At 40.8% G+C, this 26,631-nt stretch overlaps 1 protein-coding gene across 1 annotated transcript in view; it reads left to right on the plus strand.

Moving 5' to 3' along the window:
• The window catches only part of LOC124544617 (D-arabinitol dehydrogenase 1-like), a 70,186-nt gene that overhangs the window by 16,516 nt on the left and 27,039 nt on the right, over positions 1-26,631 (plus strand). The window contains exon 4 of the mRNA XM_047123217.1: positions 1,447-1,644. Within this exon, the coding sequence (XP_046979173.1) occupies positions 1,447-1,644 (198 nt within the window). The remainder of the gene's footprint in view (positions 1-1,446; positions 1,645-26,631) is intronic.

The following is a 26,631-nucleotide window of genomic DNA, read 5'->3' on the forward strand; positions in this document are numbered from 1 at the left end:
TATATAGTAAAGTACGTTAAAGTTGTACTGACAGTAAACCTATTTTGTGCATTTCTTAATGAGTTATAAAATATTAAGTTATGAATTTTATCATTATCCATTGGAGGTGTGACAATCATAAGGGCCAAAAGCACATCACTGTTGATTGTGAGATTGTAGCATTTATTCATATTTCTGAAATTTGTTGATCTTAATGGTGAGTCAGGTTTATCTGTGTTGTAGGCACAAAATATACATATAATAAAATTCATCAAAAGCTATATCACTGGTTTCTCTGATATTCACTTAAATGTGGAACCAATGGTGGTGTCCTTTAGGCCATTATGGATCTTGGGACTTCTTTTGAGTTCTAGTCAAGTGACCGTGTTGGTAGTCATTACTACTTGAGTTTAACCATTTCCCCCAAATGGCAGTTTGTGTTTTGGGTAGCTCATTCAGTAGAGCACTAGCCCACAAAAGGCAAAGGTCCCAAGTTCGAGTCTCAGTCCAGCACACAGCTTTAATTTACCAGGAAGTTTAATATCAGCACACAATCTGTAGCAGAGTGAAAATCTCCTTCTAGGAATGTAAAAGTAAATTATCAGGAAACATTAGCCACAAAGGAACTAGAACCATTGAGAACAGATCCTTTGACTGTGGGAGTGATGATCTCAAATAATCGTGACTACAAGTGAACATTTAACAAGGAAAGTGTACCGTTAGCACAAGATGTTATGTAGGTGCAGCATAAGAATATCTGATTTTCTGCCCGGAAGTAAATTTGTGAATTAATACATCTGTTAGGGATCTTGCACACTTGTCCAAAAAAAAGTAAAAGCACAAAAACTCCCACTTGCACAAAAATTTGAAACAGAGAGTTGTGGAAGCTTACACATTATTGTCCTAAACTGTACATAATTATGTACAAAACAACAAAATTCCACAAAACAATTCTTACTTTTGTCAGATCGGTTATGAATCTTATTATTGTCATTGTTATTATTATTGACAGTAGCTGTAGTTGTATAAACTTGTTGATAAGCACAACTGTTATAGAGCAAATTTATTTGAATCTAAAAATTTGTGAACACCCACAATGTACACTCACAAGCCACCACTGGTTCTAAGTAGGTTTCAGAGAAAGCAACCCCCTTACTAATTACCTACCACCTGTGACATTTGCTTCACAAGAAACATAATGACCAGTCTGTGGTTTTCAATGGCAAGAAGGAATGCCACTTGGTATCTGTAGAGGATAACTTCCTCCAGGAATCTTAGACTCCCAGAACATGATGATTAGGGAACTTGTAGAAATAAGGAACCAGTATGATACTGTTTCTCAGTTGATAACCTAAGAACAGTTCACCAATCTTTATGATGATTTGATTTTATCATTATTAAGATTTTATTCACTTACATATTGTACTTTTTTACATTAGTTCACAAGTTTTTCTCATTATTTTTCAGGTGCACTGGTAGAACCAATTTCATGTGTGTCCCATGGTTGGGACATGCTCAGCCCTGTACCTCTAGGATCTCACATTCTTATCATAGGTGCTGGCATTATAGGCAACTTGTGGGCCTGTATACTTCATGTCCAGGGCCATCGAAAGGTTACTGTTTGCGAGCCTATGCAAGACAGGCGCAAGATTGTTGAAAATCTTGGTTAGTACTCTTATCATACTAATTTTGTGACAACCATAAGTAACTACTAATTTCTGTAGTAAATATCAACATTAACTTTCATCAACTGTAGAATTCCAAAAATTGTGACAAAATGCTATGGCCTTCAGTTAGGCATATGTCATCTAATAAAATTATTTTAATTGTTTTTTATTTAATTCTATTAAGATGTATTGTGAACTTCATAAAATTTACGGAGTGAAGGTAACAGCTCACTGAACAGTAGAGGCTATGAACATTGAAAGGTACACATGACATGTGGGTATAAAATAACAGGACCATGTGAGGTGAAGCCATGGTTAGTTCATTGCAAGGATAACAGTTCAAACCCATGTCTGGACATCCAGATTTAGGTTTTCTGTGATTTTCCTAAACTGCTCCAGCAAATGCCAGGATGATTCCTTTGAAAGGGCACGGCTTATTTCCTTCCCCTTCCTTGACACAGTCCAAACTTGTGCTCTGTCTCTAATGACCTTTTGACAGTTCAAACCCACATCTGGCCATCCCGATTTAGGTTTTCCATTATTTCCCCAAATTGCTCTAGGCAAATGCCGGGATGGTTCCTTTGAAAGGGCACGGCCGACTTCCTTCACCGTCCTTCCCTAATCTGATGAGACCGATGACCTCGCTGTCTGGTCTTCTCCCCAAAACAACCCAATCTAATGACCTCAATGTTAACAGGACATTACATCCAATCTTCCTTCCTTTTCTTTTAGAACAACATGCCATACCGTGAATGACCAATGGCTATGAAGAGTCAAATGCAGCATCTCCGGTGTCTGTAGTCAAATCACTGTGGCTGTGGCCTTAATTTGTGTAAGAGATGTTATTTTGTTTTGCCAAGAGTAATATGTGTAATAATACAGCAATGAATTGTTGTGAAGTTTCATATGAAACTTGGAAAAACTGCCACTGAAACTTTTCTTTTTCTAAAAGGAAACATACCAAAGACTGTTCATCACATATACAAGTTTTAAAGAAGTTCAAGCATTTCCAAGGTGACCCAGATGGTTGAAGATCAATCACACTTGATTCACCATTCAGCATTGGAAATGGATTAAAATATTGAAAATTCCGCAATGTGATTCAATCTAATTGTTGGTCAAGTATTTGATTTCTGAAAATGTAGGAATTGACAAAAAGTGCTTAAGGCAAGATTTACATAATCAATGTAAGTTTAGGAAAGTGTGTGCCAAATTCATGCCAAAAATTCTCATGATCAAACAAAAACAAGACCACAAAAAGGTTAGCACTTACTTTGAATACCGTTTAAAATGATCTTAAATACTTGGAAAGGGTGACAACATGTGACAAATCTTCATTTGTCACTTGTGATCCAGAAACCAAGTGCTAATCCTTGCACTGGAAATGCCCAAATTCACTGAGTGGGAAAAGATAGAATGAGCTAATCAAGATTCAAAGCAATGTTGATTGTTTTTTTTTTTCACTATTCATGGAACTGCATATCTTCCTGAGGTCAAACTATCAATCAACATTATTACCTTGAGCATCTTGCTCAACTCTGTGAGAAAATAAGGGAAAAAGACATGGACTGTGGAAGAACAAGTCATGGGTCACGGGTTCTGCATCAAGACAAAACACCACCATATACTGCATTAAATGATAAGTATTTGAAACCCTTAGCTGCCGCGTAAGCAGGAGATCCCGGGTTCGAGTCCCAGTCGCGGTACACATTTTCAGCTGTCCCCACTGAGGTATGTCAACAACACCTGTTGGCAGCTGAGGGTTTCAATTAATTATCATTTATTTTAGAGAAGCTGCCTGGTCATGAATGGTATCTGTTCTTTCGAGAACAATTACTATCTTTGTATATATTGCATTGTCTGTCTCTAGCAAAGTACAGCATCCCATTGTTAGACCACCCAACTTATTCACCTGACTTAGTACCATGTGATTTTTATCTATTCTGAGATCAAAGCTGTATTAAAAGGAACAAAACTTCAGTCTGTTGAAGCAGTGAAAGAAAAAGCTGCACACCTCATCACGGAGCTTGCAGAGAAAGACTTCCAGAACTGTTTACATCAGTGGAAAATTCTCATAGAGTGTTGCAGGGCTAGTGGAGGGGAGTATATTGAGGATGCCAATAACTAAATACACTCCTGGAAATTGAAATAAGAACACCGTGAATTCATTGTCCCAGGAAGGGGAAACTTTATTGACACATTCCTGGGGTCAGATACATCACATGATCACACTGACAGAACCACAGGCACATAGACACAGGCAACAGAGCATGCACAATGTCGGCACTAGTACAGTGTATATCCACCTTTCGCAGCAATGCAGGCTGCTATTCTCCCATGGAGATGATCGTAGAGATGCTGGATGTAGTCCTGTGGAACGGCTTGCCACGCCATTTCCACCTGGCGCCTCAGTTGGACCAGCGTTCGTGCTGGACGGGCAGACCGCGTGAGACGACGCTTCATCCAGTCCCAAACATGCTCAATGGGGGACAGATCCGGAGATCTTGCTGGCCAGGGTAGTTGACTTACACCTTCTAGAGCACGTTGGGTGGCACGGGATACATGCGGACGTGCATTGTCCTGTTGGAACAGCAAGTTCCCTTGCTGGTCTAGGAATGGTAGAACGATGGGTTCGATGACGGTTTGGATATACGGTGCACTATTCAGTGTCCCCTTGACGATCACCAGTGGTGTACGGCCAGTGTAGGAGATCGCTCCCCACACCATGATGCCGGGTGTTGGCCCTGTGTGCCTCGGTCGTATGCAGTCCTGATTGTGGCGCTCACCTGCACGGCGCCAAACATGCATACGACCATCATTGGCACCAAGGCAGAAGCGACTCTCATCGCTGAAGACCACACGTCTCCATTCGTCCCTCCATTCACGCCTGTCGCGACATCACTGGAGGCGGGCTGCACGATGTTGGGGCGTGAGCGGAAGACGGACTAACGGTGTGCGGGACCGTAGCCCAGCTTCATGGAGACGGTTGAGAATGGTCCTCGCTGATACCCCAGGAGCAACAATGTCCCTAATTTGCTGGGAAGTGGCGGTGCGGTCCCCTACGGCACTGCGTAGGATCCTACGGTCTTGGCGTGCATCCGTGCGTCGCTGCGGTCCGGTCCCAGGTCGACGGGCACGTGCACCTTCTGCCGACCACTGGTGACAACATCGATGTACTGTGGAGACCTCACGCCCCACGTGTTGAGCAATTCGGCGGTACGTCCACCCGGCCTCCCGCATGCCCACTATACGCCCTCACTCAAAGTCTGTCAACTGCACATACGGTTCACGTCCACGCTGTCGTGGCATGCTACCAGTGTTAAAGACTGCGATGGAGCTCCGTATGCCACGGCAAACTGGCTGACACTGACGGCGGCGGTGCACAAATGCTGCGCAGCTAGCGCCATTCGACGGCCAACACCGCGGTTCCTGGTGTGTCCGCTGTGCCGTGCGTGTGATCATTGCTTGTACAGCCCTCTCGCAGTGTCCGGAGCAAGTATGGTGGGTCTGACACACCGGTGTCAATGTGTTCTTTTTTCAATTTCCAGGAGTGTATGTATGTTTTTTAAATAAAATTTTTTCAGCAATTGCTCCATTATTTTATAGTTACACCATATACAGGGTGGTCTATCTGAAGTTTCAGATGAGATTATCTCAAAAACTATACATTGGGTAAAAATAGTGGGTAAGACAAGTTTGTGAATTCAAAGGGGGACATCAAATGATACTACACATGGCCTGCAGCCCCTGCCCCATTGGGTGGGGCGGGGGGCAACTTTTAAATCTTGAACAGAAACCCCCATTTTTTAATGCAGATTCGGATTCTTCATAAAAAGGTAATCAAGTTTAGTCTGAAACATTATTTTAAACCATTGACAGATGGCACTGAAATGGAGAAAAATTAAAATTGTCGAGAACTACAATTTATTTCGAATGATCCAAGAAGAACACATCAAATAGATACAAAATGTGCACCAATTCTTTCGTTACACCAATTAAGCTATTTTTTTACAAAATGTATCCTACCCACCACAGTTTTTGAAGGAGGGAGGTGGAATGGTATTAAAATCTCATTATGGAACTCTTCACAATTGCATTACTCACCCAACTGTGGTGCTACCATGACCATACTGTGAACTATGGCTCAGTATAAAAGTCACTGCAATGCGATCAGACATCATTTCACTTTCAGATTGTGAACCGTAAATATCAACTGACGAAAGTAAATTATTCTTTAGCAAAACATGCTCACTATCCTCCTTCAGAGATTGTTGATATAATGTTAATTTTAGGTGAATGCCATTACAATTATGATGCAGCTGCGCATTTGTATGTGGAAGATTTCCCAAACAGACGACATCCAAGTGAAAATATTATTCGAAATTGCACTCAATGAGCTTAAAATGGATACATGCACTGCCCACCTGATCATCGTGAATACAATGAAAATGACACTTGTACCCTTACTGTTCTCGCCTGTGTCAACTGGAACCTGAAATGAGTAGTCGTGCGATTCAGAGACAAACTGGAATACCGAAATCAACTCTTTTGAGGATTTTGAAGGCACATAAATATCAGGCGTATCATATCACACTGACACAGGCATTAACGCCAAAAGACATGCATGCATTTCTGCCAGTGAGCCTTGGAAACGATAAGAGGTGACAATGATTTTTTTAGATACATCATGTTCACTGATGAAGCCACATTAAAAAACAATGGCGGACTAAATTGTCATGATTGTCATTATTGGTCCCCTGTCAATCCACACTGGCACAGACCTGTTGACAATCAACACAAATGGTCGTTAAAGGTCTGGTGTGGAATTTTAAACACTTACTTGATGTGACCATATTTTTTTGATCGAAATGTTATTGGGGAATCTTATTTACAAATTCTCCCTGATGATTTGTTGGAGCTAATGGAAGATGTTGATTTAGAAACTAGGCAACAAATGTGGTTCCAACAGGGTGGAGCAGCTCCCCATTATGCTAAAAATGAATGGAACATTTTAAATCTATGGTGCCCTGGTCAGTGGTCAGTGGATAGGACGCAGTGGACCAATTCAGTGGCCTCCATGTTCACCAGACCTAACATCTCCTGATTTTTTCTTGTGGGGTTATTTAAAAAATATTGTTTATCAAAGACAGCCCACAACCCAAAATGATATGGAGCAATGCATTTGAAGAGCATGTGCAGCCATACCACAGGATGTGCTGCTCAAAACTGTGGGCAACTTTCACAGACGATTGACGATATGCATTGAAGCAAATGGGGATAATTTTGAACAATTTCTTCATGGCTAATTTCATTAATTAAGCACCCCATATTGTGAAAGGCAAGGGGACTCACACTTATGAAACACCTCATGGGAACATCATTCTACTGTGTCCATGTCATTGTTCCTGAGTAATGCTAAAAGTAGGATATGGTACATTTTGTACAAAAATAGCTTAATTTGGTGTAAAGAAAGAACTGATACACATTTTTTTATTGATTTGATGCATCTTTCTTGAATAATTCTAAATAAATCATAGTTCTTCCCCACTTTTACTTTTTTCTTGATTTCAGTGCGGGTGGGCGCTGGAGGTCACATGTAGTATCATTTGATGTCCTCCTTTGAGCTTACGAACTTGTCTTACCCACTATTTTTACTCAATGTATAGTTTTTGAGATAATCTCATCCCTCTCTCTCTGTCCATCACCTCCTCCTACCTCTCTAGCTGTCCATCTCATCCTTCAGATAGACCACCCTGTATACACACAGATTTCGAAATTCGCATTCTTATTTGTGTTCCTTTCAATGGACCTGTGTGTGTGTGTGTGTGTGTGTGTGTGTGTGTGTGTGTATAAGAGAGAGAGAGAGAGAGAGAGAGAGAGAGAGAGAGAGAGAGAGAGAGAGAGAGAGAGAGAGAGAGAGAGAGAGAAAATCTATAGCTCTGAAAAAAGGTTTTGTCCAAAAGCTAGCAATTTTCTCATTCTCTTTTATTTGCCTTTCAACAAATCACTGTCTTTACTATTCAATGAGTTGCTATCTTTGTTCCTTAAATTATTTACACATGCCCAGAACTTACCATTAACACTTTTCTATCTCTAGTGAGACAAAAACACTTCTTTATTGGATAAAATACCTTCAATTCTTCCCTGCCAAATTTCAATAAATGTATTTCTTTTTGTGGCTTACTTCTTACTAGTCTTCATTATTCTGTATGTTTTTTCCACTAGTGCTCTTTGCTGTTGTTTAATAACAACTCATTTTTCTCTTTCTTTTCTTTTCACTTTTCCTCTTCTATGTTCAATTCTTCTTCTTCTCATTTGTTTCAATGTTTCCTCCCTACTATCTTTCAGTATGCTTGTTGTAATATATATCAGTTTCCAGGCAATTTACTGTTTCTTGTATCTTTCCCTGATTTTTACTTGCATTTGCATACTTTTTCACCTACTTCATTTTTATATTTCTTGAATATAATTCTGCTGTCTTGTCATTCTTTCAGCTTATATAGATATTTATTGTAAGTATTGCTCACAACATTTTCTTCACTAATTCATATCCTACAGAATGTTTTCCTTAGCTATGCGTTTCTCTGTATATCACCTTCTGCAGCTCTCTCTCTCTCTCTCTTGCTTCATGTATACATTTTCTTAAACCATTTTAATAGCTTTGTTCACAATTTCCAAATTTCCTCTCTTTTATTTCCAGTCATCTGTTCTATTCTATTTTCTGTGCCTTGATTAAGGCATTGAATTCATATTATGGAAAAATGAGACTCAAAATATCTGTGCAGTTATCCATATTTATATTTTACTTATTTAGCTGCTTGTCAGGATGATTCTTTCAACAAGAAGGAAGCCAATTGCCTTCCTAAACCCTGCTCATCTTAGAAAGTGCAACTCTTCTAATAAGCATAACACAAACAGGACATGAAACTCAAATATACCTGCTTTTTTTTCTGCCAATCCTCTGCTGCAAACCTGACTCATTACTTTAACTACTTAGTCGTCATTTCCTCACCTCCCACATTCATTCATCTGTTCACCATGTTTTGATGATTCCATCAAGAAGAACAGTACAGGAGTGTAACAATCAAGCTGTAAATTAACAGAAGGCAAATAAATCCTAGAAACTTAAGCTGTAAAGCAAGGATATCATAGAAACTTTGTCTGTATATCATAGATTAGATTAGATTAGATTAGATTAATACTAGTTCCATGGATCATGAATACGATATTTCGTAATGATGTGGAACGAGTCAAATTTTCTAATACATGACATAATTAGGTTAATTTAACAACATACTTAAGTTAATATAACAACTTTATTTTTTTTGTGTTTATTGTTTTTCTTTATTTTTTTTAAATTTTTTTTTCTTTTTTTTCTTAATTTATATCTAAAAATTCCTCTATGGAGTAGAAGGAGTTGTCATTCAGAAATTCTTTTAATTTCTTCTTAAATACTTGTTGGTTATCTGTCAGACTTTTGATACTATTTGGTAAGTGACCAAAGACTTTAGTGCCAGTATAATTCACCCCTTTCTGTGCCAAAGTTAGATTTAATCTTGAATAGTGAAGATCATCCTTTCTCCTAGTACTGTAGTTATGCACACTGCTATTACTTTTGAATTGGGTTTAGTTGTTAATAACAAATTTCATAAGAGAGTATATATACTGAGAAGCTACTGTGAATATCCCTAGATCCTTAAATAAATGTCTGCAGGATGATCTTGGGTGGACTCCAGCTATTATTCTGATTACACACTATAGTACCAATAAACTATACTGCTTAAAGCTATTCAAGCTTATACCAGCTAAATTTAATAAATTAAATTAGAAAAAATATCTGCTACTTTAAAAAAACATTTCTACCTCCTGATTTATACTAGATAACCTTTGTTTTAATATGCTTTTAGCTTTTTCCTCACAGCTGTACTTGCATGCATGTTTCAAGGTTATACTGCACACATCTCCTCATCCCAGGTCCCTGTGTTCAACTCTTCCTTCACTGTCTCTCTGTTCACATCTTCCTCCCACCACACTCTGTTGTCTGTGTCCTCCTCGCCACTCACTTTCCTTTCTCTCTGCATCTCCTTCTCTCCACTCTCTCTATCTCTCCATCTCTTCTGCCCTCTCTTCCCCATCACATCTTCCTCCACCTCCCTCTGTGTATGTCCTCCTACCCCTCTTTCTGCCCACCTTCTACTCCCCATGTCCCCTTCTGAACCATCCTTGTTCTACACAGTGCCCTTCTCCTATGCCCCCCTCTATGTCCACCTCATCCTCTTCCACATTCTCTCTTGACCTCCTCCTCCTCCCTTCTCTCCATCCATCTCCTCCCCAGTCTCTCCATCCATCTCCCTCTCTACATATACGCCTCTTCCCTCTCTCTCTGTTCATCACCTCCTCCCACCTCTCTATCTGTCCATCTCCTCCTCTGCCATTTTTCTCTGTCCACATTGTTCTTCCCCTTCTCACTACTCATCCGATCTGCCCTCTCTGCACAGCCATGTTCATCTGCACATGTAGCCCCTGTAAGGCATGCTTACTCTACCTGCACAACACACTCTCCCTATCTCTGCCCATGTCCTCTTGTCCCCCCCTCCTGTGCCATCTCTCCCCCTATCCACCTTGCCATACGCTCCTATCTGTCTGTTCATTTCCTCCACTCCTTCTCTGTTCATCTGCTTCTGTCCATCCATTCCTACACACTCTCTCCTTGTCTATCCTCTCCTGCCCCTTCTCTGTACATCCCATCCTCTGTGCATCTCATCATATGCATATCCATGCTCATTCACAGGAGTAGCCCTGCGAAAAAGGTCAATAAAGCACACTGATATTACTCCAACACAACAAGCTTGTCATCCAGGGTACTGAAAAACTGTTTCTTGTCCCTGAAATACATGTCAATAAGACAGGGCAATACTATTCCACACAACTCAACTGTCATGCAGAGCAGTCTTTTCCACTTAGCTTCACTCGTGTATGCATTCAACACATGCAGTGCACACATCTCCTCCTCCTCTCTCTCTGTGCCAAACTCTTCCTTCCCCTGTCACTCTGCATCCCTGTACACCTGATCCATTCATATCTAGCTATCCATTTCCTCCTCCACACTCACTATACCTAGGTTTCCTACAATCCACCTCCTCCTTTTCCACCTGTCCACTACCATCTACACCTTCCACCTGCCTCATACATGTCCATCTGCTCCTCTGCTCTCACTGACCATCTCCTCCTCCCCTCTCTCTTCCCATCTTTCCCTCCCCCTTCTCTGTGCATTTTGTCCTTCCCTTCTATCAGTATATTTCTTCCTTCCCCATCTCCATGTGTTCATCTCCTCTTCCCTATGCTTTCTGCCCATCTCATCCTCCCCCTCTCTGTATTTCCCCTCTACCCATCTCCCCTTTCTGTCCTCTCCTCCTGCCCCTTTTCTCTGCCCACCTCATCCTTCCTCCCCTCCCACTATCCATCTCCTTCCGCATCTTGCCAGTTGTGCACATCTACACATGTAGTCTCTGCAAAAGAGGTTGATAAAGCAGGCCAGTACCACTCCCACACAACACATCTGTTGTGCAGGGCAGCCTATATGTTGGGGTTGGAAAAACATTTCTTGCATCTGACGTGAAAGTTGCAATGCAAAGTAGGTCAATAAGCTAGTCCTATACTATCTCTATGCAGCATACCTGTTGTGCCAAGCAGCCTGCGTGGTAGGGACTGAAAAAACGTGTTTTTGTCCTTAGCTGTGCTTTTATTGGAAGTAGGAGGGTATAAACCCCACAGTGCTGATACTCATACCATTTGCTGTTTGTCTGTTGCATAGGGTTGATATTAATCAAGGAGTGTGGAAGAACATTCTGGACAAACTTATTCTGATTTATTATATAGAAGTCTTTTCCTGGTGTTCATTCACATAAGTGTTTGACACATGTAATACACACATTTCCTTCTCCTCCACTCTTGGTCCACCTCCTCCTCCTCCTCCACTTGGCCCATCTCCTCCTCTCCCTCTCTTTGACCAGCTATTCCTTCCCTCCTCTCTCTGTCAATGCTATTCTCCTCCCTTAATTTGTTTTCTCCTTTCCCCTCTCTCTCACACAGCTCCTCCTTATGCCCCTGTCAGAACATCTTTTCCTTGCTCCTCTTTCTTCATATCTCTTTCTCTCCACCTCTCTGCACATGTCTCTCCCCTATCCTGCTGCCCCCTCTCTCTACCCAAACCATCCTGTCTCCTTTCTCCGTCTAACTTTTCCACAATATTTCTCTCCATCTCTTCTTCCCACTACTTCTATCCCCCCCCCCTTACTTTCCGTCCATCTCCTCCTTCGCCTTCAGTCTCTGACCATCTTCTTCTTCCCTTCTCTCTCTGTACAATTTCTCCTGCCACAATCTCTCTGTACATTTCCTACTGCCCACCTCCCACTCTCCATTTCCTCACGCTCCCCTCTTCCTATCCAATTCCTCCTCCTATCTGTAACCCTCTAAAACCCCTTTGTTCCTCCCCTCTGTCTCCCCTCCCTCTGTCCATCCCATCCTGCTCCCTCTCTCTGTGCAACCCTTCTGCACCCTCTCTCTCCCTATCCATCACCTCCTACACTGCTCTCTGTGCATCCGCTCCACTATCTATATCAAACCTCCCCAAATGTGCCTGTTCACATTTGTAGCTCCAGCCCAACAGGTTGATGGAGCTGCTTGATACTAGTCCAACAACATGCCTGCCATGTAGGGCAGCTTACATGTCAGGGTCTTCAAAACCAGTTTCTTGCACCTCAGCCAAGTCGCCAGGCCAGGCCTATACTTCTTCAATATAACATGCTTGCTGTACAGGCCAGTCTACATTTCAGGGGTCAGAAACAGTTTCTCGGCCCTGACATATAGGCTTCCCTTCAAAAACCTGTGTGTTGTGCAGTGCAGCCTATACGCTAGGGACTGTAGAGAAACAAGTGATTGCCAGCATCTGTGCTCCTTTCCCTGTTGCTTCACCTGCATATGTGTTTAACATGTGTTGTACATGTCTTCTCATCAACTCTTTTTAGATCTCCTCTTCCCCGACACACACCAGTCTCCTCTTCTCCCTCACTCTCATCATAGCCTCCTCTCCATCTCTCTGTCCATACTTTTCTCCCACCTAAGCCCATATCATACTTCCCCTCCTCTCTGCCCATCTCCTCCTCTCACTCATTCTGCCCATCCCCTCCTGCTTCCCTTCTCTTTCTGTCCATCTCCTCCTCTCCACTCTCTCTGTCCATCTCTTCCCTTCCCTCTATGTCCATTTACTCCTCCTCTCCATCCTCTCTGTTCATCTCCTGCTCTCCCATGTCTCTCTGTCCATCTTGTCCTCCCACCTCTTCCTGTCTGTCTCCTCCTCATCCCTTTCTCTCTGTCCAAACTTCTCCAGTGTCCATCTTCTCTTGCCCCTCTCCTTATCCATTTGCTCCTCCTCTTCTCTATATCCACCTCCTCCTGCCCCTCTCTCTATCTCTCCCTCCTTCCCCTGTTCCTCTCAACCTTCTCCTCAACCCTTCCCTATCAATCTCCTCCTCTCCCTCTGTTCCATCTCCTGTTCCTTTTCTCCCTGTCCATGCACTCCTGTCCCCTTTCTTTCCATCTCCTTGTCTGTCCGCTTCAACCCTCCCCCAACCACAAACATTTGCATGTGCAATCCCTGCAAAACAGGTCGATGAAGCACACCAATCTACTCCCACAATGTACCTCTCATGCAAGGCATCATGCATGTAAGGCTCATAATCCTCTAACATAATATGGTTGTCATGCAGGATAATCTACATTTCAGGGCCTGAAAAAAAAATTTTGCCCTGCAACACATGTAGATAAGGCAGGCTGATACTGCTTGTAACCTCCCCCTCCCTCAAAATTTGTTGTTGATGTCGCTACTATTGCTTTTGGTACGGTCTCTTTTTAAAAAAAAATACAAGCAGAGTAAGATTTACGATAAACTATTTACTTATCTTTTTTTCCCCTTACCTCACTGCAGTTCTTAATGTCGAGGAGCTGATTCTTGAAGCTGAAATTTTAATATTTTGAGATCTCATGGTTTCAACTGACATAATTACATTTGAATTTAGCCTGTGCAAATATTTTGTTGTCATGATAATTTATTCTCTCACATTTTTCTGTAGCATCCTGTCTTTTGAATTTTCACATTAACAAAGCCAAATATAAAGCCCAAATATAAAAAACACGTCCAGTCACATCAGGCATACCCACTACTTTTCACTCCATAGTAATAAAAATATTCCAAAGGGTTTACAAATTTTCTTGACAAATGAATTTCTATTAATTTATAGTATTATTTTATAAATGAATCCAGCAATAAATATAATAAAAAATACTAAATAATACTTAATAATATAAATTTTAAGTGTACCAAATATTTCGTAAATTCAAGTGATTCTAAAAGAAAACTAACAATTTCAGCTGTACATTCAAAGCTAGTACATATGGATTGCAATAATGAAAATAAAGTAATTTATTTTTATAGATTTTGGCTTGTATCGTAAAACATCATGTACAAAATCATATGAATTTTTTTAGAAAAACAGCTGAGACAATATTGACCTATTCAGATTTTGAAAATATTTCTGGTATTGGCTACTTCTATTGAGGAAAAATAATACTAGAGGAGGGTGTCCTTTTAGATGCTCCATCAAACCTCTCCTACAGGGAAGCCTCTTAGGTAGGGGCAGAAAGAAAACATATTTGTTTTATTGCTGCTTCCATTGCAGCTAGGAGTTTTTAAACCTCACAGTACTGATTCTCATAAAAATAGCTATATGTATGTCATATTTGGTTGAAATCGATCCAGTGGTTTGGGAGGAGATCTTGGACCCACATACATACATACTTACAGTCCACTTTATATATCCTTTCCCTGCAGCATTGCATGCATATGTATTCGACACATGCATTGAACACACTTTCTTGTCCTCCTCTTTGTGTCCACTTCTTCCTCCCTCTGTTTTTCCACCTCATCCTCCCATCCCTGTCTATTTCCTCTTGTGTCTCTTCATCTCCTTCTCCCTCTCTGTTTGCCCATTTCCCCCACTGCTTCTCTCTGACCATATCATTATTCTCTTCTCTTCTCTTTCACCATACCCTTCTCTCCCACTTTTTTTCCATCTCTGCCTAACCCTTGTCCATTCCCACCACCCCTCTACAGTTTCAACCTACCTCATGCTTCTCCACCTCCCTCCATCTCTCTGTCCATTACTTCCTCCCACTCGCTCTGTCCATTCCCTCCTCTATCCTTTTCAACTTGTGCCCAGACATGTTCATCAACACTTGTAATGCGTGCAATACAGTTCAATAAAGCAGACCAATACTACTCCCAGAACATGCCTGTCATGCAGGACAGGCTACACACTAGGGGCTTGAAAATCATTTATTTGCTCCAACATACAGGCCACCATGCAAGCAGGTCGATAAAGCAGATCAATGCTACTCCAACACAGTATGCTTATCAAGCAGGGTGGCCTATATGTCGGGGCCCAAAAGATTGTTTTTTACCCCTGACATGTGCACTGCCCTGCAAAGTAGATTGATCTGGCAGGTTAACACTTTTCTTATACAATATACATGTTGTGCATGGCAGCCTACATGTTGGGAACTGGAAAATCATTTTTTGCCGATGAGGTCTAGGCTGCCATGCAAATCAGGCCGATAAAACAGGTGAGTACTGTACTGACAAGACACACCTCTAGTGCAGGGCACCTTACATGTTGGATGCTGCAAACCATTACTTGCCTCTGATATGCAGGCTGAGCAACGAAGCAGGCCAGTAATGCAGCTACTGCTATCCCCACACAACACGCCTGATGTGCACAGCAACCAATATGACAGCAATTTCTTAGACTTTCCTGGCGATTTGATGACATCTCGTGGAATTCAGGTTTTCTGCCGGATATCAGCGTCTTCCAAACACGATATTTCGACGTCATTACTTGACGTCTTCATCAGGTGTGACCTGACACTGGCTGCTTGCTGGACCGGTTCGCATATTTATGCCTGCCCGGTGCCTGGTGTTCTGTTTGCCGTTCCCTAGTCGGTCCGCGCCCGCGAGTCGCGCTATCCTGCCGCTCTAGGTGTTCCCTATTCTGTCCACGCCCACTCTGGCCACCTCCAACTGCGGTCGTGGCCTCCTGGTGTTGCCTTCTCGGTCTGCACCCATGAGTAGCGTTCCCCTGCCACTCTGGACGTTCCCTATTCCATCCGTGACCGCTATGGTCACCTCCACTTGCGGGCGCAGACTGTAAAGGGAACACCAGGAGGCCACCACCGCAGATGGAGGCGGCCAGAGCGGGCCCATATCATTCTCCTCCTCACCCCACTCTGCCCATCTCTTGCTGCTCATTTCTCTGCCCATCTCATCCTCCCTCCTGAAAGAGACCCTCCTGCCCCTTCCCTCAGTCCATCCTTTCTGTCCCATTCTCACCTTCCATTTCCACCTGCCCCTGCTCTCTACCCATCCCCTGCGCAACAGGTTGATGATGGATTCTGACATAACTCTCATGTAACTGTTGCGTAGGGTAGCCTCCAAGCAATGGGCTTCAAAACTGTTATTTGCCACTGACATGTTAGCTGCCCTACAAAGTGGATTGGTTAGGCAGTTCCATACTACTCCAACACAATGCACCCATTGTGCAGGGCAGCTTACACACCAGGGGCTGAAAACCATTTCTTGCCTCTGATGTGTTGGCTACCCTGCAAAGCAGGTTGATAAGGCAGGCTGATACTGTTGCCACACATCACACCTGTCATGCTGGGCAGTCTTTATGGCAGGGGCCAGAAAAACACGTTTGCCCATTTCTTCACTTCTATTGGAGCTAGGAGGTATGAACCCCACAGTGCTGATACACAAGAGGCCTGCTGTTTGTGTGCCATATTTGGTTGAAATAGATCTAGGGGTTTGGAAGGAGTCCCAGTCATACACACATACACCCTGCTTTATTTACACAAAAGAAAAGATATACATTGTTAGCTTAATATTTATTTAATTACAATGGTATTTTTCAGGCAAAACAGTTACCTATCTCTGCAAATACTGAGTACTATTTACAGTACAGCATTACTTTTCATGCACCTTTACAACTGATACCCTATTCGAATGTTGCTGCACCTTTCAGTCTAGGAATTTACATATTCAAATAATTTGTAAAAAAAAAAAAAAAAAAAAAAAAAAAAAAAAAAAAAAAAAAAAAAAAAAAAAAAAGTGACTAATGATGAATGGTTTAGTTTTCTTTTAAACTGGAGGTTATTCTCAATATTTTGCTTTATGTTAGTTGACTACATTTACACAAGAGTATATAACTCCACTCTAAACTACTTTAGACTAACAGACAAAGTCTACACCTGTATCGTGTATTATTTATTTCCCAGATCAAGGTTTGAAAGTTAATATCAGTAGATCTCAGTTATTGCCATTTAAACTTACAAACTCACACCAAACCTCTATCAGTAACATAGGTGGAATGGAAGTAGTGGACACAGAAGGCTGCAGATTTCTAGGTATTCACCTAGATGAAAATCTAAGATGGGTAAACCATATCAAATTTTTATGCAATAAAATCAGCAGTTCATTACATCTAATCAGCCAGTTATCAAAAGTAGTCCCACATCAGACATTAAAAACATTTTATTATGGAACCATTTTTGCACAGATTAACTACGGGATAGAGATATGGGGTTGTGCTGCCGGCATACATATGAACAGAATATTAACCCTACAGAAAAGAGCAATCAGAATTATCCATGGATTAGGGTATAGAGATTCATGCAGGGAAATCTTTGTTCATCATAAATACCTCACAGTCTACTCACTGTATCTTTACAAATTAATTATATTTTTTGTGACACATCAAAACAAAGCAACGAAGTGCTCTGATATGCATGCCTATAATACAAGAAATAAAGACTGCTACTACAGACAAAGAACAAAATTAAAAACAACAGACCATAGTCCATGCATTAGTGGTCAAATATGGTACAACAGATTACCGAGCTCTATAAGGTGCCACAAAGGGAACTTATTCAAAGTGAAACTGAAATATTTCTTGATTGACAAGTGTTTATATTCTTTAAGTGAATATTAATATTAAACTAAAATAAATTATTGTATACATATAATAGAAGGAAACATTCCACGTGGGAAAAATTATATATAAAAACAAAGATGAGGTGACTTACCGAACGAAAGCACTGGCAGGTCGATAGACACACAAACAAACACAAACATACACACAAAATTCAAGCTTTCGCAACACACTGTTGCCTCATCAGGAAAGAGGGAAGGAGAGGGGAAGACGAAAGGAAGTGGGTTTTAAGGGAGAGGGTAAGGAGTCATTCCAATCCCGGGAGCGGAAAGACTTACCTTTGGGGGAAAAAAGGACAGGTATACACTCGCACACACGCACATATCCATCCACACATACAGACACAAGCAGACATGGTCTTTAAATATGTCTGCTTGTGTCTGTATGTGTGGATGGATATGTGCGTGTGTGCGAGTGTATACCTGTCCTTTTTTCCCCCAAAGGTAAGTCTTTCCGCTCCCGGGATTGGAATGACTCCTTACCCTCTCCCTTAAAACCCACTTCCTTTCGTCTTCCCCTCTCCTTCTATCTTTCCTGATGAGGCAACAGTGTGTTGCGAAAGCTTGAATTTTGTGTGTATGTTTGTGTTTGTTTGTGTGTCTATCGACCTGCCAGCGCTTTCGTTCGGTAAGTCACCTCATCTTTGTTTTATATATATATATATATATATATATATATATATATATATATATATATATATATATATATATATATATATATATATATATATATATATATATATAAAAACAAAGATGAGGTGACTTACCGAACAAAAGCGCTGGCAGGTCGATAGACACACAAACAAACACAAACACACACACACAAAATTCAAGCTTTTGCAACAAACTGTTGCCTCATCAGGAAAGAGGGAAGGAGAGGGGAAGACAAAAGGAAGTGGGTTTTAAGGGAGAGGGTAAGGAGTCATTCCAATCCCGGGAGCGGAAAGACTTACCTTTGGGGGAAAAAAGGACAGGTATACACTCGCACACACGCACATATCCATCCACACATACAGACACAAGGCTTGTGTCTGTATGTGTGGATGGATATGTGCGTGTGTGCGAGTGTATACCTGTCCTTTTTTCCCCCAAAGGTAAGTCTTTCCGCTCCCGGGATTGGAATGACTCCTTACCCTCTCCCTTAAAACCCACTTCCTTTTGTCTTCCCCTCTCCTTCCCTCTTTCCTGATGAGGCAACAGTTTGTTGCGAAAGCTTGAATTTTGTGTGTGTGTGTTTGTGTTTGTTTGTGTGTCTATCGACCTGCCAGCGCTTTTGTTCGGTAAGTCACCTCATCTTTGTTTTTATATATAATTTTTCCCACGTGGAATGTTTCCTTCCATTATATATATATATATATATATATATATATATATATATATATATATATATATATATATATATAGTTGTGTAAAATCTGAATATTTGTAATAGGTACGATGTAACACCCAATATTGTGCCTTGTGCCTTGTACAGTGGTACATTTGTATCATGTATATGTAATCACATATGTATATATGACTGTACTAAACTTGTAAAAAAATGCTATGACGTTTGCAAAAGACACCAGTTGTCTCCATGCAAAAAAAATACAATAAATAAATAAAAGATAAATTATTATGCACAGCACAGGTCAGCGGAAACTGATTACTATTGTCAGCATTAAAACCCATTATGGCGTAAATGCATAGGGAAGCAAGTATAGGAATTGCAAAATCCTTAAAAATGTTGCTACAAGAAGCATGGTATCCATTTTATACAAGATTCTTACTGCTTATTTTTGCTGAATAATTATTTATTCTAGATGCACTGCTTCAGGAAAGTATTTCATAAGGCAGTAGAGGTGAAAATATACAAAATAAGCCCACAGTCTTGTCTTTAAGTCAACATAGTGAGAGATTCTTTTAAAGGTAAAACATGTTGAGCTGAGCTGCTTGATTGCTTTACCTATGTGTTACATCCAGTTTAACTTTTCATCCAACTGGACTGTGTGAATTTTCCACATTGTGTTTCATTCCATGTATGGAAATTAATGTTTACTTCTGGTGCTAACAGACCATTATTTCTTGTTTGAAGTTCTAATATGAATCTCTGTGGGATTAAGACTAAAACTGTTGGTTATGATCACTTGCAAGCCTGTTTAGCTACCTTCTGCATCCATGAAAGAGAGATACTGTTAATGCCCTAACACATTAGTCTGACAGACAGAATTTTGTGAGCCACCCAATCAAAGGCTTCAGCATCACGGAATATTGCAATAGGATAATTTTTCTTCTAGAACTTCATTTGTGAGATTCTGTATTGCTTTTGCTGTGATGAATACTCTACAAGAATCAAACTAAGAGGGAGTTAACAAGCTCTGCTCAGTTAAATGAGTATTCTGTCACACACCACTTTTGAAAAGAGTGGAAATAATTAAATATGTGTGTAACTAAAATTGATTTGCTTTCCTGTCAGGAAATTTGTGTTGAGTCATGATTAATAATGAGGCAGTTTTAGGATAATCCATCCAAGTCAGCACTTTCGTGATCTGACAGGAAACAGCATATCCACTACAGCATAGCAGTTAACCCCATAGAAAACAGCTTTACCAGAAATTAATAAAAAATCTTAGTAGATACTGTTATATATTATGAAAACTTAAAGAAAACTGCAATTTTGAAACAGTACTATGTGCCTACTGCTCTTACATTCATAGTAATCTACTATATGGTATTATATTTTGAGGGAATAAGGGTTTCGCAAAAAGTTGTTTTAAGCTCCAAAAGAGAGCTATTCGTATTCTGAAGGGTGTTGCCTACAGAGATCCATGTAGAGGATTCTTTAAGGAGTTAAAAATTTTGACCCTCCCTAGTTTATTCATCTATGAATCAGTATGTTTCCTAAAGTCAAATCAAGAATTCTCTTCCCTAAACAGAGAAGTACATGACTATCAGACCAGAAACAGGCACGATTTCCAGAGAAACTTACATTCAAAATCCCTGTACCAAAATAGTGTGATGTATCTACCCAAAATAATGTTCAATGCCTCACCAAAGAAATAAAAAGCATACAAAACTTACATATATTTAAAAAAGAATTAAAGAGGCTACTATTAGGTCAGAGTTTCTATAACGTTGATGAATTTCTTTGCTATCCAAAGAGATAGTGCTTATCTTTTGATTTTTCGGCATAATCTTTCGTTTTTCTCCAACTTGCATGTAAATAGAAGACAAAATATGTGAAGTTTAATTAAGAAAAATATTAAAGTGTAATTAAGAAAATGTTATTCCCCTTAATGGATTTTTCTTTGTATAAGCCTTGTAAATTTTTTCTCATCTTTCATGTAAAAAGAAGACAAAATATGTAAAGTGTAACTAAAAAAATGTTATTTCCCTTAATTGTTAAAAATATAAATCGTGCTCTCTCCCTCTCTCTCTCTCTCTCTCTCTCTCTCTCTCTCTCTCTCTCTCTCTCTCTCTCTTTCTTTCTATATAACAATTCCTATATCATGTAAATAATGAGATGGATGATAATAAATTGAATTGAATTTTATCACTTTTAAATCATTGGACACTACCATAGCCAGTAGGAACACTTATTTTCTGTATTCTGATGGAATTTTGTAGGTTCCTAAGGGGTTGTACTTTTGAAACTAGTGTCTGTTGGTGGTGTATGTATATCTGCACAATTAAATCTAAAGCACCAATATTTTCTTCTGAATTTGAAGGCTTAGGCCCTTGTGCCTGTTCTGTCTTCATTTTTCAGTGCCATCTCATTCTGTGTCTTCCTGTGTTACTTCTTCCTCTTGTGTTGTACAGAATGGCCAGGAGTGGGATTCTCTTGCACTCATTCTATGTAGATGACGGTTCCACAATGCTTTGTTTTATTCAATCTTTTCATTAACATTACAAATATTTAGTTCATTCTTAACATCTTCAATTTTTATATCATCTTCCCTGGTAACAACTCTCATTCGCCTTAGAAAACTCGTTGATGATGATGATGATTAGTGTTTTAGGGCGCACAACAGCGAGGTTATCAGCGCCCGTAGAAAACTCATTTCTGCTGATTTTAGTTAGCTTTTATCAAGTTTTTTAAGGATATATGACTCAATTCCTGATAGCAATACAGGTGTAGCCATTGTTTTATAAAATTTTAATTTTGTTCTGGAATTTTTTATCATTCCAAACGGTAATTGGCTTCATTAATCTTATTCTCTATGTCTTTGTCCAGTTCATAGCTTATTTCTCATCCTAAGAAATTAAAGTTGGAGACCTGCTCAAGTGGTGTATTATCTATTATTATTTTTGGTGTATGGGGCATTTCCCATGATGAAGCACGATTTTAATTTTGTTCAAGGGTACTATTCTTTTTTCCTAATTGATGTAATTTATGGACTAATCATCTTCACTTTCTTCCAAAATGTTAACACCATCTGTGTACATGACAATATTAACATATTTATTTCTATTAATCTGTATAGCTAGATTTACTTCCTGTCTGACATTTTTAATCACATCATTTGTATATACATTAAATAAGGTTAATGATAGGCTACAGGCTTGTTTGAGTCCCTTATTGGTAGTGATTTCTTCAGATGTATTATTACCAAACCTTATTATTACTTTTGTGCCCATGTGTAATATTTTTGTAGTTTCAATAAGATGTCTAGGATATCCAGCTCTACTCATTAGGTCCCACAGTTTCTTCCTGTTCTGTCTGTCAAAAACGTTTTTTGAAGTCAATGAAAACTATGTTTGTCTCCAAATTGCATTTTCATAACTTCTCTAAAATTCTTTTTATGGTAAATATATTGTCACTGCAGGAATGGAACCTGTATTTGCTCGAACAGTCCACAGGTGTACTGCTGGTCCATAGTGTCCAATGGGCAAATATGCTGTTCAATACCGCTTCAACCGCATGCGAGCTATGTGCTGGACATCTATCGTGTTGGAAGTACATTGCCGTTCTGTCATGCAGTGAAACATCTTGTAGTAACATCAGTAGAACATAACGTAGGAAACCATCATACATTACACCATTTAGACTGCCATGGATAAAATGGGGCCCAATTATCCTCCCTCCCATAATGCGCACCATACATTAACCCACCAAGGTCACTGATGTTCCACTTGTTGCAGCCATCGTGGATTTTCCATCGCTCAATAGTGCATATTATGCAGGTTTACAGTACCACTGTTGGTGAACGATGCTTTGTCACTAAATAGAACGCGTGCAAAAATTCTGTCATCATCCCGTAATTTCTCTTGTGCTCAGTGGCAGAACTGTACATGACATTCAAAGTCATCACCATGCAATTCCTGGTCCATAGAAATATGGTACGGGTACAATTGATGTTGATGTAGCATTCTCAACACCGACGTTTTTGAGATTCCCGATTCTCGTGCAATTTGTCTGCTACTGATGTTAGCCGCGACAGCAGCTAAAACACCTACTTGGGCATCATCATTTGTTGCAGGTCATGGTTGATGTTTCACATGTGGCTGAACACTTCCTGTTTCCTTAAATAACGTAACTATTTGGCAAATGGTCCGGACACTTGGATGATGCCATCCAGGATACCATGCAGCATATGTAGCACGTTCCCGTTGGGCATTTTGATCACAACAGCAATACATCAACACAATATCGACTTTTTCCACAATTGGTAAATGGTCCATTTTAACATGGGTAATGTATCATGAAGCAAATACCATCTGCACTGGTGGAATGTTACGTGATACCACGTACTTATACGTTTGTGACTATTACAGTGCCATCTGTCACAAAGCGAAAAAAGTGGTCCAACTAAAACATTCATATTTCTTTATGTAATAAAAAATGAGGGTTCCTATTTAAAAAGCACAGTTGATATCTGTTTGACCTATGGCAGCACCATCTAGTGGGCCAACCATAGCACTGCCTGGTTTCTCCTGTCAAGCTAGACAATTTTCGTTCTTTGTAGTTTTCTTGTTTGACGCTTATTTCATGAGATATTTGGCCCGGTCATGATCAATGGACCACCCTGTATAGGCAGTGGCTATCTCTTCCTCCATGACTTCTTCTGTTTCCACATGCTGTACCGTAGAGGTGGGGTGGAGAGCGTGTCTGATCTGCCATCCCGAGTACCCATTTTTCTGGAAAACAGTTTTGAGGTGTTCCAGCTCATGGGGCAGACTCTCTGTGTCAGAGATGGTGCGCACCCTGTGCATCAGTGTTTTTAGCGCCCCAATCCTCTGTGAAGAGTCTATGAAGGGCCAGATCATGAACGTGTCATCCACATGGTGCAGAAAACTAGTAAGTTTCCATTTGGATGATGCCAAAGCTTCCTGCTCGAAGTACTCCATATAGAAATTTGCAACCACAGGCAAGAGTTGGCTCCCCATTGTGACTCCTTCTGTTTGTTCATAGTAATCTCCATTAAAGAAAAAATGCATGGAGGTCAGGACATGCCTGAAAAGGTCGGTCATCTTCTTGTCAAATTTCTGTGCAATAAGCTCAACTGACACTTGAAGAGGTACCCTGGTGAATAATGAAACAATGTCAAAACTCACCAGGATATCTGAGTCTTTCAGCTTGAAGCTGAAAATCCACAGAATTAAGAACATGATAAGGGCATTTACCCACATAAGGGGTTAGTAATTCTGCCAGGCATTTGGCCAGCAAATATGTAGGTGCCCTAATGTTGCTGACAGTTGGGCGTAATGGCACCCCTTCTTTGTGGGCTTTAGGGAGTCCATAAAGTCTTGGCGGTACAGGTCCTTGAGGTGTTAAATTTTTTGGCAACACACTCTGGTACATCCATGTCCTTGAGAAGAGCCCTAGTCTTGTTCTCCACCTTCTTTGTGGGGCCAGCATTGATCTTCCTGTAAGATTCATCAACTAGCAGGCTCTGCATCTTCTCAATGTAGTCCTTATGGGAAAGAATAACTGTACCATTGCCTTTGGCAGCTGGTAAGTCAACAATCTCATGGCTCTGTCTCAGGTCTTGGATGGCTGCCCTCTCCCTGCTGGTAATATTCGGCTTGATCGGTTTAGTTCTTATCAGAGCACGGCAGGTTTCCTGGCATACTTCTTCAGCTGCTTCAGGTGGTAGTCGCACAGCAACCTCTTCAACTGCACTGTCAATGTCCACTACCAGCATGAACCTAGGTGTGGGAGCAAAATTAAGTCCCTTCTCCAGAACAGAAATTGCATCCCCAGTCAGCTCAATGTCCATGAGATTGATGACCATCTTGCATGGGGCCTCCAGTGATGGTTTGTCAGAGAGATGAGAGAATTTAGATATCTGACATCCCGAGGCCTTCTTATGTGCAGAATTGGTGGTCACCCAGGTAACACCATCAAACCAGTCCCAGGTCCCAGAATTAAAATGATTGGCTAGTTGTAGATGTAGTTTAAGTTGTTCCTAGGAGTTGTAGTCAATGCTGCACCTAGGAAAGTGCACCCTCTCATGAACCAAGGCAAGGCTAGCACCTTCTTAATTCTCTTAGCTGCTGCAGAATCGATGTGATGCGTGACCTTAGCAAGATTTGGCACAACCTGATCAGCATGACATCTCTTCAGAAAAGCAAGACCACTCAGCAAATGGCTCCTTCGGTGGCACAGCTTATCAAATTTTTTCATGCTGTGATACAGCTCCTCCTTGTAGTAGAATATGATGTGATTGTTCAGTTTCTCCCAGTGTATTTCTTGGTTGAACAGCCCATGGGTGTACTGCCAGTCCATAGTGTCCAAAGGGCACAATATTTCAGTGATCAGAGATGTCGCCATCATCAGGTGCACTGACAAACTGAGCTCCTGAGGGTGGGCGGCCGTCTTAAATCCCCTCCCTCTGCAAGGCATTCTCCCCACGGTTTGTGCCTGCTGCCGCATGTCAGCAGCTGCTGAGAACCTGGCATCGGCATCTGTGGTGGCATCGGAGCTCAGTTCGTCAGTGCACCTGATGATGGCGACATGTCTGATCACCGAAACATTTTGCCTGTTGGACACATGGACCGGCAGTACACCCTTGGACTGTTCGAGCAAGAAATACACCAGGAGAAACCAAAGAATTGGAGCCTGTATTTGATTGTTTATTAGTGGATGAAGCATTTTCTGAACTGCAATGAAGTAATCATTGAATATGGTTACCAATGATTTAAAAGTGCCACAGTGTCTTTCTGGTAGAGCTATCTTCTAGGGGATCAACAGCCACATGTGGTGGATACATTGTTTCTGTCAGGTCATCTTAAGCACTGTCAGGTGCAGTTTCCACGTGGACTGGTAGCCATCTGAGCAGCCATATGCGGTTGACCTTCTTGGGAGCAGTCAGCCTCAAGATGTAAATTGAGGAGTTACTTGACTGAGAGTAGTGGCTCCAGGTCATGAAAACTGACAATGGCTAGGAGAATGGCATGCTGACCTAAAACCCCTCCATGTCAGCATCTGAAAACACCAACTGGCTGAGGATGACATGGTGGTTGGTCAGTAAATTGGGCCTTTGGGGGGAGGGGAGGGGGGGGAGAAGAGGGAGAGAGGGGGATGGTCGGAGGGAGAGGGAAAGAAGGAGGGAGAGGGAGAGAGGGGATGGGGGAGAATTTTCTAGGGGACTCAGATTCATTTGTGTTGCTACTTTTGTTTGTATTACGTCTAATAATATTTCAAATTCTTTTTGCATTATTCTGGTTGTATTTCATTTCTCTTGAACACTGCAAACAACTTTCACTCTTTTAATAACAGACTGGATGGTTTTATAATACTGGTCATAATAGAGTTTCAGCTCTTAAACATAGCTCTCCTCTGAATTAGGTAACTCTCTCAACCTAATATAAGATGCCTCAGTCCAAACAGTGATGAATCACTTATTCTTGCCTCTCTTTGACTTTACCCCTTTGGCTTTAGGGGAAATGACCCACAAAGTACAA

The sequence above is a fragment of the Schistocerca americana genome, chromosome 8 (assembly GCF_021461395.2).
Source record: "Schistocerca americana isolate TAMUIC-IGC-003095 chromosome 8, iqSchAmer2.1, whole genome shotgun sequence".
In the NCBI taxonomy this organism is placed as follows: domain Eukaryota; kingdom Metazoa; phylum Arthropoda; class Insecta; order Orthoptera; family Acrididae; genus Schistocerca; species Schistocerca americana.